A 19,357-nucleotide genomic window follows, 5' to 3' on the forward strand; every position below is an offset into this window, starting at 1 on the left:
CTGCGTTTCTAAGGCTGATCATCACACTATCAAGCAGGTGGTCATAAAGTTGTGGAGCATCGGTGTCTCTGTAGTGAAAGATGTAGATACACCGAAAGAAGAAAAGTAATAATGACACGTCATTTTCGTTCAGAAGCAATTTGGCAAATTGGTCGTGACACCCGTACAAAAGAGCAATAAAGTTCTAGTCATTATTTCCATCGAACCTGCTAAAAGTGTTTACTCATATCTTAGATAATATTATCAACCCTCTTCTATTATGGGAGTAAGCTCATCTTCGTAACGTGAAGAACACTGGTGACTAAAAAAGAAGGAACAACTTAATAGTGTTTCAATCGTTATGATAATCCCTGGCCAACAGCGCTAATCTGTGAAAGTAACGTGGTTGCCTGTCACCAAGCCTTCCGCGTAAACGGATGTACAGAGGCTGTCAGGTGTGAAAACGTCTTTTCGTCAAAGAGGAAATCATCTACAGGCATTTTCATAGAAAAATCGATACTGTAAGACCAGAACAATCAAATTGTGTAGCTGGTGTTGCATCGTATTGCTCTTCGGAGGCAACTGCAGTATTTGTCCACTCAGAACAGTTGAAGATTGGAACGTTAGGTATTATATTTTAGAGCCCGCGCTGTTTTCCTCTCGGGTAGAAGAATACAAAAGAATGAGTGACAAAGGCTGCTCGGTTGTGCCACAGGTTTATATAAAAAGCACGTTGCTCTTTCATTCGGGGACTACCCTACCGTCTTTTCCTAAGCACACTTTTTCGTCTCCCAACGGACGTAAATTTGATTTCTTCCTTTCCTGCCCTTTAGTGGTACTCGCTAGGGGAAATAGCTGACGTGTCTGCCAACGTGTGGAAGAAGGTCAAACGACCGTGAAAAAGTGACAAAACTCTTGTAGGGAAGAATTTCGCAACCTTCCGATGGCAGCAGGCTATCTGCTACGCCCAAATGTATTGAGAGAGGGTGAAGAAGATATCCTCACCATCTATTGGCTATCGCTGAAGAATACTTCGAAAAAGCCTAAAGCGTGTATAAATACAAGAGAGTGGTCGATCATACAAATTTGAGGGTCTGACCAGAAATGTAACGTTTATGACTTGCTCTTCTCAAAATCCTGAGTTTCAAATGGTTCAGATGGCTCTGAGCACTATGTCACTTAACATCTGCGGTCATCAGTCCCCTAGACTTAGAACTACTTAAACCTAACAAACCTAAGAACATCACACACATCGATGCCCGAGGCAGGATTCGAACCTGCAACCCGTAGCAACAGTACTGTTCCGGACTGAAGCGACTAGAACCGCTCGGCCACAACGGCTAGCTACTGAATTTGATTTTATCTTCAGCAACATATAAAAACATAGTCTTCTTCTGTGATTCTGGAATACCCTCAAAAATTTTCTTGCGTTAAGTGCCACGTTATGTCGTGAAATAACGGTAAATCGTTGCCGTCCTCTCGATCTCTTTTCAACTACCTTTTCCAAGATGTCTGATTACTGTAATTCCATTCCTGACGTTGAAACGAGTGAGAAGAGGGAGGGGGGAGGAAGGGGGTGAGACGAAATATGAGCATGTCAGTTGTGATTTGATGGGACCACATAGAGCTTCTGTGAAGTTTGGAAGGTAGGAAGCGAGGTGCTGGCGAATTTAAAGCTGTGAGGGGGAGGGGGGGCTGAGTCGTACTTGGGTAGCTCAGTTGGTAGAGCACTTGCCCGCGAAGGCAAAGGTCCCGAGTTCGAGTCTCGGTTCGGTACACAGTTTTAATCTGCCAGGAAGTGTCATATCAGCACACATTCCACCGTAGAGTGAAAATTTCATTCTAGGATGACAGTTTCCTTATACGCTTAATGTTTAGTGACGAGGCAAGTTCTATTTAAATGGGAAGGTTAACCATCATAATGTGTGAGTATGGGGTACGGAACAGCCACTTGAAGGTGTACAACATAAGAGGAGTTCTCCATCATTTAATACGTTCTGTACAGTTTCACGGGAAAAGGTGTATGGTTCATTCTTCTTAGTCGAGAACCTGTTACAGGAAGCACATATCACGATACGCTTGAGAAGTTACCACAACTGGAGACTGATTGAAATTGTGTGTGTGTGTGTGTGTGTGTGTGTGTGTGTTGGTGAATCGCTAAGGGACCAAACTGCTGAGGTCATCGGTCCCTAGACTTCAGATAGCTTACACTAACTTATGCTAAGAACAAAACACACACACACACACACATGCACGACGGAGGACTCGAACCTCTGGCGGGAGGGGCCACGCAATCCGTGACATGGCGCCTCTAACCGCGCGGCCACACCGCGCGGCGACTGGTTCGAATGACTTCACTTACTAACAGGATTGTGCACCGACACACTGGCATCTACATGTGCGGAATTTTTTTAATCAAAGGATTACTGAACAGTGGATCGGTCGCGCTGGACCAAATGATTCAGCCTTATATTACTGGCCTCCAAGGTCATCGGACCTGATTTTATCTGATTATTCCTTGTGGGGTTTATAAAAGGCTCTATTTATTTTCCTCCGTTACCATCAACAATGAATGAACTAAGACATCGCATAGCAACAGGTATGGAAGCTGTAAGTCGACATACTCGCTGCAGTATAGGAAAAATTTGAATACTGCAGTGACTTATGCCGTGTATCTCAAGGGAGGCATATTGAACACCTTTGAAAAGATATGGAAAAAGAAACTTTTTGAATTTCCCGAACATCAAAAAACAAAATATAGACGTGCCAAATCGGATGTTTTAATTTTTTTTCGGAGTATAACGCGGTCATACAGCCAAAAGTCACTGGAAGGGTTGTACCATTTGAATATGTTCTGTGTGTGAAACCCGAATTTGATGCTGCATATGGCCCGAGTAGAAGCTAGATATCGCCATATCTAAGGGCTGTCAATTCGACTAAATACCTATAAATTACAGCTACGAGAAACTTAAACTGAAAAGACCACATACATAATATTGTGGGGAAAGCGAAAGAAAGACTGCGCTTTGTTGGCAGAACACTTAGAAGATGGGACAAACCAACTAAAGAGACAGCCTACATTACACTTGTCCGCCCTCTGCTGGAATATTGCTGCGCGGTGTGGGCTCCTTACCAGGTAGGATTGACGGAGGACATCGAAAAAGTGCAAAGAAGGGCAGCTCGTTTCGTGTTATCGAGTAATAGTGGTGAGAGTGTCACTGATATGATACGCGAGTTGCGGTGGCAGTCACTGAAACAAAGGCGGTTATCTTTGCGGCGAAATCTATTTACGAAATTTCAATCACCAACTTTCTCTTCCGAATGCGAAAATATTTTATTGACACCCATATACGTAGAGAGAAATGATCATCATAATAAATTCAGAGAAATCAGAGCTCGAACAGAAAGATTTAAGTGTTCTTTTTTCCCACGCCCCATTCGAGAGTGGAATGGTAGAGAAGTAGTATGAAAATGGTTCGATGAACTCTCTGCCAGGCACTTAAGTGTGAATTGCAGAACAACCATGTAGATGTCGATGTAGACTGCTGTTATCGACAGGTGTATGTTGAACGTAGCAGTACGTCGCCACTTTATGGAACACGAACGTGGGATGATAACTGGTCCAAGGCGCAAGGCCACCGCATAATAGATTATGCAGGAAATAGGATTCTCGAAGATAACATTGTTTTGGTTGGTTTTTCAGTACCAGTACAGTAGTTCTATTCGGCATAAAACACCACTGACAACGACCGCAAGCGTGTATCGAGCGGTACTCACGTAGCCTCCGCAGACCCAGACGGGCCTATCGGCGGGCCACTGTCAGGCAAATCGCCGCCAATTCGAATGTGTGTGGTGTGGTGGTGGTGGTGGTGGTGGTGGTGGTTAGTGTTTAACGTCCCGTCGACAACGAGGTCATTAGAGACGGAGCGCAAGCTCCGGTTAGGGAAGGATTGGGAAGGAAATCGGCCGTGCCCTTTCAAAGGAACCATCCCGGCATTTGCCTGAAGCGACTTAGGGAAATCACGGAAAATCTAAATCAGGATGGCTGGAGACGGGATTGAACCGTCGTCCTCCCGAATGCGATTCCAGTGTGCTAACCACTGCACCAACTCGCTCGGTGTGTGGTGTCAGGAGCCCAATTCTAAAAGCATGTACGGAGACAGATACACCGCACAGGCCTTAGCAGACGTAGGTCGAGTCATGACTTCAACTCACTGCATCTAAGAATAGTCTTAACCAAAATAAGTCAGTTGTCTAGAAGGCCAATTTAGCACCAATGTCTTCAACTCTCTGCGAAGAATGCTTTCACTTTCACCCGAACATTATCACCACCTAATGACTCATGACCTGAATAGGCGGAGATCAAATGGTAAATCGATGTAAGGTTAGAAGTAAATACATAAGATGTAAACTAAATGAAACTGTGTTAAAAGTTGCCGGCGCACTTGTCGCGTTATCTTGATGAAAATCCGATATTTCGACAATATCCACCGTTTTAATCGTTGGAAAGCAACTGAGAGCGGAAGAAGTAACAGAATCATGGAGACGTATGTGATGTAGTATTGACCACTACGGCCGGGATTACGTTGGCGCAAATGTGAATAGTCATTGTCAACGTCTTTTTTCAATCGCTACTTATAATATGGGAAACACTCCTCTGCATTTCCTGCAACACATCATTCCGCCCAGTAAGACACATGCACATACGCACCATATATGCACAATGTATGACATTGTCTCAGGGGTAAATGTGAACAGTTCCAATCCCCTATTTCCCACCAACGTTTCAACAAGTTTCCCTTGGTTAGCAGATAAATACCGGGATTAGTAAACCAGTCTCATGTATTTCTAATTGGAAACCCCCTCAGAACCACTACAAGTTCGCCAGGTATTGGCTAAAAAGAACAGCGACTTTTAAATGAGCCTAGAAATGGATTATGATGTTCAGTGTCCTGGTGTGAAGTGGTCAACCCACGCACTGCTGAGTCAAAATCACATAATTCTACATACATTTCTTCACACTGTTTGTAGATCAAGTACCTCTATTAAAGTTGTTTACGCACATTCTAGTTACTAGAGGCTCTTTGGCGACTGAAGGATAGTCACGGCTTCAGAGTCCCAGATGTTTACAATATTTCATGTGGACTTGGCAATAGTTACGTGGGACAGTTACGTAGCGCTGTACCGGACGTCAGCGGCACATAAAGTGCTGCTGTTGCAAAACGCAGGCTAAACGAATGAGCACAAAACCTTGTTTGAGGGAACATAGATTGTAGCGCCGGTCTCAGTCATCCAAGAAGCTGTGGAATCAGAATGTGCGTGAATCAACAGTAACAAAGTTACAAGCAAGGAAAATCTGGAAAAACCTTCGTCGAAACTGAGTGGTAGGGTTTTTTTAATTTACCTTTTGATCAATGTCATTCACTGTGCTCTCAAAAATTAAGACTTTTGTTTTGTTTCGAGTATGTATGTAGTGTGCAGTGTATGTACGAGTGTGTCACTGCGGACTGAGTGGTGCAGACATTGCAGAGGAGTATTTCCCGTAATATAAGTCGTCGTGGAAACAAAGACGCTACTACTGACGGTTCATCGCAGACGCTAATGTAATCTCTGATCGCAGTTGATTATACTACCACAGTCAAATATGTTAGTCTGTGCTTCTACTTCAGTTACATATGGAGGTATATTAATGGGAGTTGTCATAGCGTCACAAACTTGAAGCCGACGTCCACTAAGTGGACCCAAACATTAGCCTCTGATGGAAGTGTTTTGATAAAAAATGCCAGCTTGAAGCATTTGCAGGAGTACTACTTGTTCTGATTATAGTCGAAAGTGTAAAGGGATGACATCCGATTTGTAAGTGGACTCGTTGAAGCACTATTTTCTTTTATCTAGAGGGTGGTCCATTGATAGTAACCAGCCCAAATATCTCACGAAATAAGCATCAAACGAAAAAACTACAAAGAACGAAACTCGTCTAGCTTGAAGAGGGAAACCACATGGCGCTATGGTTGGCCCGCTAGATGACGCTGCCACAGGTCAAACGGATATCAACTGCGTTTTTTTTTTAAATTGGAACCCCCATTTTTATTACATATTCGTGTAGTACGTAAAAAAATGGTTCAAATGGCTCTGAGCACTATGCGACCGCGCCTACAACCGCTAGACCACCGCGGCCGGCTGTACGTAAAGAAATATGAATGTTTTAGCTGGACCACTTTTTTCGCATTGTGATAGATGGCGCTCTAATAGTCACAAACGTATAAGTACGTGGTATCACGTAACATTCCACCAGTGTGGACGGTATTTGCTTCGTGATACATTACCCGTGTTAAAATGGACCGTTTACCAATTGCGGAAAAGCTCGATCTCGTGTTGATGTGTGGTTATTGTGATCAAAATGCCCAACGGGCGTGTGCTATGTATGCTGCTCGGTGTCCTGGACATCATCCAAGTGGCCGGACCGTTCGCCGGATAGTTACGTTATTTCAGGATACAGGAAGTTTTCAGCCACATTTGAAACGTCAAGGTGTAGGTGTTTTAGCTGCTGTCGCGGCTAATCCGCACATCAGTATGACAAACTGAGCGATAATGGGGAATCTCAAAAACGTCGCTGTTGAGAACGCCGCATCAACATCGATTCCATCCATACCATATTTCTATGCACCAGGAATTGCATGGCGACGACTTTAAATTTCGTATACAGTTCTGCCACTGGGCACAAGAGAAATTACGGTACGGTGACAGATTTTTTGCACGCGTTCTATTTAGCGACGAAGCGTCATTCACCAACAGCGGTAACGTAAACCGGTATAATATGTAATATTGGGCAACGGAAAATCCACGATGTAATGTATGCTGATTTCCTACGTAATGTTCTACCGATGTTGCTACAAGATGTTTCACTGCATGACAGAATGGCGGTGTACTTCCAACATTAATGGATGTCCGGCACATAGCTCGCGTGCGGTTGAAGCGGTATTGAATAGCATATTTCATGACAGGTGGGTTGGTCATCGAAGCACGTTCACCTGATCTGACGTCCCAGGATTTCTTTCTGTTGGGAAAGTTGAAGGATATTGGCTATCGTGATCCACCGACAACGCCTGACAACATGCGTCAGCGCATTGTCAATGCATGTGCGAACATTACGGAAGGCGAACTACCTGCTGTTGAGAGGAATGTCGTTACACGTATTGCCAAATGCATTCAGGTTGACGGACATCATTTTGAGGATTTATTGCATTAATGTGGCGTTTACAGGTAATCACGCTGTAACAGCAAGCGTTCTCAGAAATGATAAGTTCACAAAGGTACATCTATCACATTGGAACAACCGAAATAAAATGTTCAAAAGTACCTACGTTCTGTATTTTAATTTAAAAAACCTACCTGTTACCGACTGTTCGTCTAAAATTGTGAGCTATATGTTTGTGACTATTACAGCGCCATCTATCACAAAGCGAAAAAAGTGGTCCAACTAAAACTTTCATATTTCTTTATGTACTACACGAATATGTAATAATAAAGGGGGTTCCCATTTTTAAAAAACGCAAATGATATCCGTTCGGCCTATGGCAGCGCCATCTAGCGAGTCAACCATAGCGCCATCTGGCTTCCCCCTTCAAGCTAGACAAGTTTCGTTCTTTTTAGTTTTTTGTTTGACGCTTATTTCGTGAGATATTTGATCCAATCACGATCAATGGACCACCCTGTATATAGATTTGGGCTGCGCTGATTACTTTTATTCTAGTAGTTTTATTTCTGTCATTAGGCTTTGGAGTAACAGTGAGGCCAGATCTAAAAGCTCTCTTGTGAACGTTGTGTGAAGAAAAGACTGGAAACCGACCAAACACAGCACCAGATGTTCTCAGCGTTTTCAGGAAAAGGATGTAGACGGAACATGAGTTTCGTCACTCAGTATTACGGAAAATGCTGGATTACAAAATCAGCCTTTTCACATTAGGCACACCGCTTCTTGGTTATACGAAACGTTTAATAAAAGAAAACTTACATTGAGGAGGCCAAATTCTTGGTATTAACGGATAAAATATGCATGTAAGACCAGACGAAACGTCTGAAAATACCTTCCTGACACTGTGTTATTCACGAGAGCACTGCAATTTTAGTGAATCAGCTGTCGCGTGGACACGACAGAAATTGAGGAGAAAGAAGAAATTGTAAACAGTAGTCTGCTAATGTTTGTGGGCTACTAACGTGGCTGCGCCGAATTGTAAGCAGTATACAGCGTCAATCTCTGACGGCACCATCCATTATTACACCTCCATGCAGTCATAACCGTGCAACACCTTTTCCTTTTCTTCGACAGCTAGCTGTTTTTCTGGTGATGACAATAGCGGATATGGTTAAAATCTCGTAATTTTATCGAGAAATAAAGTGAAAAGTGAACAGAGAACGCTTAGTATAACAAAAATGAAAATGAAATGAGAGTATGTCATTGTTGGCCGGGAGGTCCCATACCGGGAAGTTCGGCCGCTAAGTGTAAATCTTATTGTAGTCGACGCCACATTCGACGACTTCGTGTCGGTGATGAGGATGAATAGATGATAAGGACAGCACAACACCCAGCCCTCGAGAGGAGAAAGTCTCCAACCAGACTGGGAATCGAATCCGGACCTGCTTGCACCGAACGCAAGAAGGTTACCACCCAGCTAAGCAGGAGGATTTAATACAACAAATCCATCGCGAAAGACTGCGTGGTCATGAAGGAAAGTTTCTGTAACCATTTCAGGTTGGTGTTCGCGTACGCCTGGCTGTTTCCGAGGTCTACGAGAAAAAATGGTTGAAATGGCTCCAAGGACTATGGGACTTAACATCGTCACTAGTTCAAAAATGGTTCAAATGGCTCTGAGCACTATGGGAGTCAACTGCTGTGGTCATCAGTCCCCTAGATCTTAGAACTATTTGAACCTAACTAACCTAAGGACATCACACACATCCATGCCCGAGATAGGATTCGAACCTGCGACCGTAGCAGTCGCACGGTTCCGGACTGAAGCGCCTAGAACCTCTCGGCCACAACTGCCGGCGCCTACGAGAAAGACAGGCCGCGGCGCTGTATGTCACAGCACAAACACTGCAGGTCTTACGAGTGCCAGCAGCCGTCTCCGGCGGAGGGAGAGTAACTACTTCAGACGAATTTAATAATTTTTAACTGCACGTTAACATGTATGCAAGCTCTCGATACACAATACAAACTCAAGACCTTTGATGGGTACCTTTACACTGACTTATTGATTTCATGTGGACTACGTCGGAAACTGTCCGCAGCTCGTGGTCTTGTGGCTAGCGTTGCTGCTTCTGGATTACGGGGACCCGGGTTCGATTCTCGACCGGGTTGGAGAGTTTCTCTGCGCGGGGACTGGGCGTTCGTGTTGTCCTCATGATTATCATCATCGTCATCATTCGTAACAGTGGCTCTATTAGATTGTGTAAAAATTGGACTGTGTAAAAGTTGGGACTTTGTACGTTCGCTGATGACCGCGCAGTTGAATGCCCCACAAACCAAAACATCTTCGGAACCGAGGGTTCGCCAAGTATGGTGAACGAGGCTGCTAGTGTGACATCACAAGCTCGTATCGGTTCCGGTATTTCTCGTGGGCTCCGCCCCAGCTGCTTCGCTGTGACCTGTTGGAGCGCCTGCGCTGAGGGTGTGTTGCGTTTGTGTGCAGGACACAGCCGCACAGAGCCGAGGCCAGCATGTTGCGCAACGGCACACCGCAGCAGCCCAGCAAGAAGCCGCACATGCTCCCGCCGCTGGAGAAGCGACGCAGCTCGGTAAGTGCGCTCGTCCGCCTGCGCCGTCTGTTAGACGTCTAAGCTATCCTTCTGTGAGTTAGCAGTTTTCACTGCAATAAAAAAAAAACCTTGTCCTACTACACTTTTTTCTCATCATTTACTTCTCTCATGAGCACAATGAGCAGCATACTAATATCGTCGAACACCACCTCTAACCTTTATAACCATAACTTGGCGAGGAAGAGTGTCCAACGGACATAGTCAAAGAACGAACGCATGCACGCAGCCCTACGAATACAGGTGCCATAATCTTGGTAAACGGGAGTTTTCACTGCATACTCATCGTGAATATGCAGAAAAAAGGGCAACACGGGGTCAACGGAGAGGAGGTGACAATAGACTAAATCTGTGGGCGTTAGTCATAAAAGGAAAAGCAAACCTGAAACATCACAGACCCACCTTCAGCCTGAACTACGCCCTCCATACACTGAAGGGTAAATGCCTCAACCCCTTGATTTATCGAAAAGGGACAAAATCACTACAGTGGTCCAAAGTGACGGGGCTGCTCTGTTAAGGGGGTCATGAGTGGTTTGTTTGGTTACCTTACCACCATACACTAAAGGGCAAATGCTTCAACACCTTGCATTATCGAAAAAGGGGCAAAATCACGACCTGGGGGATTTCTATATACAATACAGTGGTCCAAAGCGACGGGGCTGCTCTGTTAAGGAGGTCATGAGTGTTTTGTCTGATTACCTTACTACCATACACTAAAGGGCAAATGCTTCAACACCTTGAAGTATCGAAAAAGGCGCAAAATCACGACCCGGCGGATTTTTCTATACACTACAGTGGTCCAAAGTGACGGGGCTGCTCGGTTAAGGAGGTCATGAGTGTTTTGTCTGGTTACCTTACTACCATACCTCTGATTCACGCTGGTCCCTTTTCCTGGGTCCGTGTTTCTCATCTTTGACTTGGCTCATATTTCCTGGGTCAAACGTTCTCCATTCATGGCAACGTCATCTCCTTATCGCGTCTTGACTGTTGTCTGGGCTGTCTGTTTATGAATAGACGTAAACTATTCTCTGTGTGTTTTAGTATGTTACTGGACAAAGAAATTGGAGCCTTAAATGATGTGGTAGTGCTATTATATATACTCGTGAAAAAGAGGAGAAGACACATCAAAACGTTCACTCCTCTATTAGTACGAATGACGCTATAAAACGAAAACTTAGTTTTGATTAGAGAAGCGTTCTAACTTTCTGGTGACAAACATTGGTCAGTATCTCTATTCCACTATATTCTTCCCACATTATAACTTTGGCACCATTTATTCGCACTGTAATGCGAGCGAATATGTTCAAGTAGTGGACAAAAATATCGAATCACCACAAACACAGCATTTTATCACACCCAACACGGCGTAGAAAAAATGATGTATAGTCAGTTTCCGCTCCAGTTGTACAAGAACGGCGCTAGTAGCTCCACTATGACCATGCAAATCAGGTTGTCTTAAATACGAGCTGCAACGCTCGTAAGCTTTAGTTACCTTGCGCACCGAGCGTGGTAAGCTGACGTTAGTTAGAATGCCATTAAGGCAAGAAAGACACCATTATTAATAACTCTCTGAGCTAGAACCAGGTCTTGTAATAGAGCTGCGAGAAGCTGGATGTTCCTTTCGTGACATTGCAGAAAGATTTGGAAGGAATGGAGCCACTGAACATGACTGCTGGCAGTGATGGTCACGAGAATGTACGCTCGCAGTAAGACTAGGCTGCGGACGGCCACGAGGCACTGCCAGGAGGGAAGACCATCGTGGTCGGCGTATGTCTCTGGCACATCGTACTCCATCTGCAGCAGCAATGTGAGCAGCAGTAGGCACCATAGTGACACAAAGAACTGTTACAAATCGATCACTTTCAGGACAGATCCGAATCAGATGCCTTGTAGGGGCATTTCACTCATCCCAAACCACTGCCATTTGTGGCTTCATTGGTGTCAAGCGAGAGCTCATTGGAAGGCATGGCAGAGGTCTGTTGTGTTTCTGATGAAAGATGGGTCTGCCTCGATGCCAGTGGTGACTGTGTGTTGCTGAGAGGGAAACCATTTGAGGTCCTACAATCAACCTCTCTGCGTGCTACACATGTTGGACCTACACCTGGATTTGTGTTATGCTGTGCGATTTTGGTGACAGCACAATCACTCGCGTGATTGCCCTCGCGCACTGACACCAAACCTATTCGTCAACCTGTTTTGCTGCCATTTTAACAGCACCCCAGGATAACGTTCGTCCATATACAACTGTTGTAAACCAACATACTCTACAGAGTGTCGACATAATGCCATGGCCTGCTCGATCATCTGATCTGTCTGAAATCGAGCACATATGGGACATCATTGGAGATAACTCCGATGTCATCGACAAACAGCATTAACCGTCCCTGTATTGACCGACGAAGTGCAAAAGGCGTGGAACTCCATCCCAAAAACAGAAATCTGGCACCTGTACAACGCGGTGCATGCAATCACTTTTGCATGATTCCGTTCAACAGTCTGGCAGTTACACCGGTTATTAATGTACCGGTATTTCACATTTGTAGTGGCTTATCTCGCACTCACATTAATCTGCGACCTTGCAATGTTACCTAGACAAATGTGCTACCGAAATTTCATTTTTTTCGTGCGTGTACATATATACTTATAAAAGTGTTGATAACAACTGTTGTTTATGTATAAGGTGGAAATAAAACAGAATGTCGAATATATAATTAAATAAAACAGCATAAAATAACATAAATTTAGTTGTAGTTGTAATTGAATAACTTTCAACTGACATAGGGTAGCTAAAATAAAACTGGGCTTTGTAGACAAACCGGTTTGAGTGGTCCATAGAATTTATTTGCTTCAATTTTTTAAATATGTTTTTTAGTTTCTCTCAATTACAATTTGGTAGTGACCGTATGGCGCAACAGTATGTAGTCTCAGGAAATCCGGAAGAAAGTACAGAGAAAAATTTCACGAGCCACGACAGCTGCCATAAATTAGTGGCAATCTAAGAAACTTAAGGGAAACTGAATCGTTGTGGTCACAGCTGTAGAAGACTCCGTACGTGTCAGTCGTTAACATGTGAAATAAAATATCACTGAATGTGCTATAGTGCTGCACTGGATAAACAGACTTTGTGTAGACGTTATTTGTGTTAAGCCGTTTGATGTTCCTTACATCCCGAATATTGAAAATAAATTCCTTTCTAGGGACTGTTTTCAAGTTTTATCCATGCCGCGTCATGTCTCGTATATCCCTGCTAACTTTAATTACATTCGACACGAAACGTAGCGATTTATCGCTACTTTTGCAATCTTATTTGAAGGAGGTGATCCATTGTGTATGAATATTTCTTAATAAAGCAGGTAACGATTTATAGGCGTTTTCATCTCACAATGCTTTACGTTTAAATGAATGTACGCTGACCTCATCGAATGCACTTGGTTCATATTCGTCACAGTTCGCAAATGGTCGTAGATGTTAATACCAGTACCAGTTTGTGGTCGCACCCATGACAGTTGCCCTATGGCTGTGGGGAGGCGCACGCCTTGTTTGCGTCTCGCCTGTTGTGCTGCTTGCGAGCGAGCGCGCATTTGTTTACTTGCGCGTAGCAACCTTTCTCAGAGTCCGACTTAATCGATCATCATGGCGTTTCCTTACCGCAAAGCCACAATGAAATTAGCTTTTCCTTTGGTTCACGAACGAGCGAAGGCATATGAAGTAGAACGTTTTATATGGGATGAAATGCGTCTCCCGCCACAAGATGTTCTTGGAATTCGTTATTTGATCCTGAATAACAGTGTGTATACAAAGTTGGCGGAGGGCTGTGTGCCGACGTTGTTAAACGTCACGCTTACGCTAACACCCTCAAGTTCCGATACTGTGACGGAAGTATAGGGACTGCTGGTTTTGGCCTCCGAACGTTGCGAGTTTTGGTGACCACCTTTAAACTTTGCGCCAACCTCGTCAGTCCACTTTAGTGGACTTGTTGCATCTTCTAAGTGTCCTGCCAATGAACCGCAACCTTTGGCTCGCCTTCCCCACAATAATATCTATGTGGTCTTTCCAACTGAAGTTGTTCGTAATTTTAACACCCAGGTACTTAGTTGAATTGACAGCCTTGAGAATTGTACTATTTATCGAGTAATCGAATTCCAACGGATTTCTTTTGGAACTTATGTGGATCACCTGACATTTTTCGTTATTTAGCGTCAACTGCCACCTGCCACACCATACAGCAATCTTTTCTAAATCGCTTTGCAACTGATACTGGTCTTCGGGTGACCTTCCTAGACGGTAAATTACAGTATCATCTGCGAACAACCTAAGAGAACTGCTCAGATTGTCACCGAGGTCATTTATATAGATCAGGAACAGCAGAGGTCCCAGTATGCTTCCCTGGGGAACACCTGATATCATTTCAGTTTTACTCCATGATTTGCCGTCTATTACTAAGAACTGCGACCTTCCTGAAAGGAAATCAGGAATCCAGTCGCACAACTGAGACGATACCCCATAGGTCCGCAGCTTGATTAGAAGTCGCTTGTGAGGAACGGTGTCAAAAGCTTTCCGGAAATCTAGAAATACGGAATCAACTTGAGATCCCCTGTCGATAGCGGCCATTACTTCGTGCGAATAAAGAGCTAGCTGCGTTGCACAAGAAAGATGTTTTCAGGAACCATGCTGATTACGTATCAATAAATCGTTCCCTTCGAGGTGATTCATAATGTTTGAATACAGTATATGCTCCAAAACCCTACTGCAAACCGACGTCAATGATATAGCTCTGTAGTTCGATGGATTACTTCTACTACCTTTCTTAAACACTGGTGCGACCTGCGCAATTTTCCAATCTGTAGGTACAGATCTATCGGTGAGCTAGCGGTTGTATATGATTGCTAAGTAGGGAGCTATTGTATCAGCGTAATTTGAAAGGAACCTAATCGGTATACAACCTAGACCTGAAGACTTGCCCGTATCAAGCGATTTGAGTTGCTTCGCAACCCCTAAGGTATCTACTTCTAAGAAACTCATGCTAGCAGCTGTTCGTGTTTCAAATTCTGGTATATTCCATTCGTCTTCCCTGGTGAAGGAATTTCGGAAAACTGCGTTCAATAACTCCGCTTTAGCGGCACAGTCGTCGGTAACAGTACCATCGGCACTGCGCAGCGAAGGTATTGACTGCGTCTTGCCGCTTGTGTACTTTACATACGACCAGAATTTCTTCGGATTTTCTACCAAATTTCGAGACATTGTTTCGTTGTGGAACCTATTAAAGGCATCTCGCATTGATGTCCGTGTCAAATTTCGCGCGTCTGTAAATTTTTGCCAATCTTCGGGATTTCGCGTTCTTCTGAACTACGCATGCTTTTTCCGTTGCCTCTGCAACAGCGTTCGGACCTGTTTTGTGTACCACGGGGGGATCCGTTCCATCTCTTACCAATTTATGAGGTATGAATCTCTCAATTGCTGTTGCTACTATATCTTTGAATTTGAGCCACATCTCGTCTACATTTGCATAGTCAGTTCGGAAGGAATGGAGATTGTCTCTTAGGAAGGCTTTTAGTGACACTTTCTCCGCTTTTTTAAATAAAATTATTTTGCGTTTGTTTCTTGTGGATTTGGAAGAAACGGTATTGAGCCTAGCTACAACAACCTTGTGATCACTAATCCCTGTATCAGTCATGATGCTCTCTATCAGCTCTGAATTGTTTGTGGCTAAGTGTTTTCGCAACCATTTACAATTCGCGTGGGTTCGTGGACTAACTGTTCGAAATAATTTTCGGAGAAAGCATTTAGGACAATCTCGGAAGATGTTTTCTGCCTACCACCGGTTTTCAACAAGTATTTTTGCCAACATATCGAGGGAAGGTTGAAGTCCCCACAAACTATAACCGAATGAGTGCGGTATTTATTTGTTACGAGACTCAAATTCTCTCTGAACTGTTCAGCAACTATATCATCGGAGTCTGGGGGTCGGTAGAAGGAGCCAATTATTAACTTAGTTCGGCTGTTAAGTGTAACCTCCACCCATACCAATTCGCACGGAGTATCTACTTCGACTTCACTACAAGATAAACCACTACTGACAGACACAAACACTCCACCACCAATTCTGCCTAATCTATCTTTCCTGAACACCGTCTGAGACTTCTTAAAAATTTCTGCAGAACTTATTTCAGGCTTTAGCCAGAATTCTGTAACTATAACGATTTCAGCTTCTGTGCTTTCTATTAGCGCTTGAAGATCAGGGACTTTCCCAGCACAACTACAACAATTTACAACTACAATTCCGACTGTTCCTTGATCCAAGCACGTCCTGTATTTGCCATGCACCCTTTGAGATTGCAGCCCACCCCGTACTTTCCCGAGGCCTTCTAACCTAAAAAACCGCCCAGTCCACGCCACACAGCCTCCGCTACCCATACCATATGAAAAAGGTTGAAGAATCGACGAAGAGATAACGTTCTAGGCGGCGGGGCGGGGGATTTCAGAAGCTTGAACATGGTAGGGAAGCTAGAAAATCTGAAAAAGGAAGTGCAAAGGCTTCATCTAGATATAGTAGGGGTCAGAGAAGTGAAATGGATAGAAGACAAATACTTATGATCAGATGAGTATAGAGTAATATCAACAGCGCCAGAAAATGGTATAACGCGAGTAGGATTCGTTATGAATAGGAAGGTAGGGCAGAGAGAGTGTGTTACTGTGAACAGTTCAGTGACAGGGTTTTTCTCATCATTTCATCCCCATCCGACGCGCAGGTATCCCAATGTGGCATAGAATGTATTAAGACCTGCACCAAGGCGGCCGGACCTGCCCCGTAAGGGGCCTCCCGCCCAATAACGCCAAACACTCATTTCCATTTTCTTATTAGAATCGACCGCAAACCAACACCGACAACTATAGTTCAGGTATACATGCCGACGTCGCAAATTGAAAACGATTAGATAAAGTACCTGAAGATACTGAAACGGTAATACAGTGCGTAAAGGGAAATGAAAATCTACTAGTAATAAGAGTATGGAATGCATGCAATTGTAGGGGAAGGAGAAGAAGAAAACTTTCAGGAGAATATGGTCTTGTGAGAAGGAATGAGAGAGGAGAAAGGCTTAAGGAGTTATGTACTAAATTTCGGCTAATAGCGAATACTCTATTCAAGAATCACAAGAGGAGGGGCTATACTTGGAAAAGGCCGGGTGATACGAGAAGATTTATTTTAGATTACATCATGGTCAGACAGAGATTCCCAAATCAGATACTGGATTCTAAGGCAGATATAGACTCAGATCATAAAGTAGTAGTATTGAAGACTAGGCTGAAACTTAAGAAATTAGTCAGTAAGAATCAATATACAAAAAAGGGGAATAAGGAATTACTAAGAACTGACGAAATACGCTTGAAGTTATGTAAGGCTATAGATACAGCAATAAGAAATAGCTCAGTAGGCTGTACAGTTGAAGAGGAATGGACATCTCTAAAAAGAGCAGTCACAGAAGTTGGATAGAAAAACATTAGTACAAAGAAGGTAATTCCGAGGAAACCATGGGTAACAGAAGTAGTACCTCAGTTGATTGAGGAAAGAAGAAAGTACGTAAATGTTCAGGAAAATTCAGAAATACAGTAATACAAGTCGCTGAGAAATGAAATAAATAGGAAATGCAGGGACGCTAAGACGAAATGGCTGCAGGAAAATTGTGAAGAAATGATTGTCGGAAGGACTGACTCAGCATATGGGAAAGTCAAAGCAACCTTCGGTGAAATTAAAAGCAGGCGTGGTAACATTAAGAGTGCAACGGGAATTCCACTGTTATATGCAGCCCGCATCTCGTGGTCGTGCGGTAGCGTTCTCGCTTCCCCCGCCTGGGTTCCCGAGTTCGATTTCCGCCGGGCTCAGGGATTTTCTCTGCCTCGTGATAGCTGGGTGTTGTGTGATGTCCTTAGGTTAGTTAGGTTTTAGTGGTTCTAAGTTCTAGGAGACTGATGACCATAGATGTTAAGTCCAATAGTGATCAGAGCCATTTGAACCCTTTTGTTAAATGCAGAAGACAGAGCGGATAGGCGGAAAGAGTATATTGAAGAAGGCCTCTGTAGATGGAAGATTTGTCTAAAGTGATAGAAGAAGAAACAGGGTGTAGAAGAGATAGGAGATCCAGTATCAAAATTTAAGAGACATTTGGAGGACATAAGATCAAATAAGACAGAAGGGATAGATAACACTCCATCAGAATTTCTAAAATCACTGGGGAAGTGGATTCAAAAATCGACCATATTGATATGTAGAATGAATGAGTCTGGCGACATTACATCTGACTTTTGGAAAAATATCATCCAAACAATTACGAAGACTGAAAGAACTGACAAATGTGAGGATTATCGCCCAATCACCTTAACAGCTCATGCATCCAAGTTGCTGACAAGAATAATGTACGGAAAATGAAAAAAGAAAATTGAGGATGTGCTAGATGACGATCAGTTTCGCTATAGAGAAGGTAAAGGCACCAGAGATGCAATTCTGATCTTGTGGAGGGAACAATAAGAGTGTACGGCCAAGAACGAAGTGCCAGGATGAAAAAGGGTGTAAGACAGAAATATAGTCATTCGTCCCTACTGTTCAATCTGTACATCGAGGAAACTATGATGGAAATAAGAGAAAGGTTCATGAGTGGGCATTAAAATTGAAGGTGAAAAGATATCAGTGATACGGTTCGCTGATGACTTACTGTCCTGAGTGAAAGTGAATAAGAATCACATGATCTGCTGAATGGAATGTACAGTCTCATGAGTACAGAATATGGATTGAGAGTAAATCGAAGAAAGCTGAAAGTAATGAGAAGTAGCAGGACTGAGAACAGCGAGAAACTTAACATCCGGATTGATAGTCACGAAGTAGATGAAGTTAACGAATTCTACTGCCTCCGCAGCAAAATAACCAATGATGGATGGAGCAAGGAGGATATCAAAAGCACACTAGCACCGGGAAATAGGGCGTTCCTGGCCAAGAGAACTCTTCTAGTATCAAACATAGACCTTAATTTAATGAAGAAATTTCTGAGAATATTTTTTGGAGAACAGTATTGTATTGTGAAATATGGAGTGTGGAAAAACCGGAACAGAAGAGATTTGAAGCATTTGGGATTTAGTGCTACAGATCAATGTTGAAAAGTAGGTACCCTGATAAGGTAAGGAATGAGGAGGTTCTGCGCAGAATCAGAGATGAAAGGAATATGATGAAAACACTGACAAGGAGAAGTGACAGGATGATAGGACATCTGTTAAAACATCAGCAAATGACGTCCATGGTACTAGAGGGAGCTGCATAGGGCGAAAGCTGTAGAGGAAAGCAGAGATTGGAATACATCGAGCAAATAATTGAGGACGTAGTTTGCCAGTGCTAATCTGAGATGAAGAGGCCGCATCAAACCAGTCAGAAGAGAAATGGCTCCAAAAAAAAAAAAAAAAAAAAAATTGTGACCTTTGGCCTGCAAGTCCAGAATGAAAACCGAAGCTGCGGAATGGCCTGTGACACATGAAACTGCTGGTGTCCGAATGAGTCTTTGATCAATACCTGACAGAA

At 43.5% G+C, this 19,357-nt stretch overlaps 1 protein-coding gene across 1 annotated transcript in view; it reads left to right on the plus strand.

Annotated features, from left to right (window-relative positions):
* The window catches only part of LOC126272919 (WAS/WASL-interacting protein family member 3-like), a 300,448-nt gene that overhangs the window by 150,028 nt on the left and 131,063 nt on the right, over positions 1 to 19,357 (plus strand). Inside the window, exon 2 of the mRNA XM_049976208.1 lies at positions 9,672 to 9,777. Coding sequence (XP_049832165.1) covers positions 9,700 to 9,777 — 78 coding nt within the window. The 5' untranslated portion in view covers positions 9,672 to 9,699. The remainder of the gene's footprint in view (positions 1 to 9,671; positions 9,778 to 19,357) is intronic.

This window comes from Schistocerca gregaria, chromosome 1 (genome assembly GCF_023897955.1).
Source record: "Schistocerca gregaria isolate iqSchGreg1 chromosome 1, iqSchGreg1.2, whole genome shotgun sequence".
Taxonomy (NCBI): Eukaryota; Metazoa; Arthropoda; class Insecta; order Orthoptera; family Acrididae; genus Schistocerca; species Schistocerca gregaria.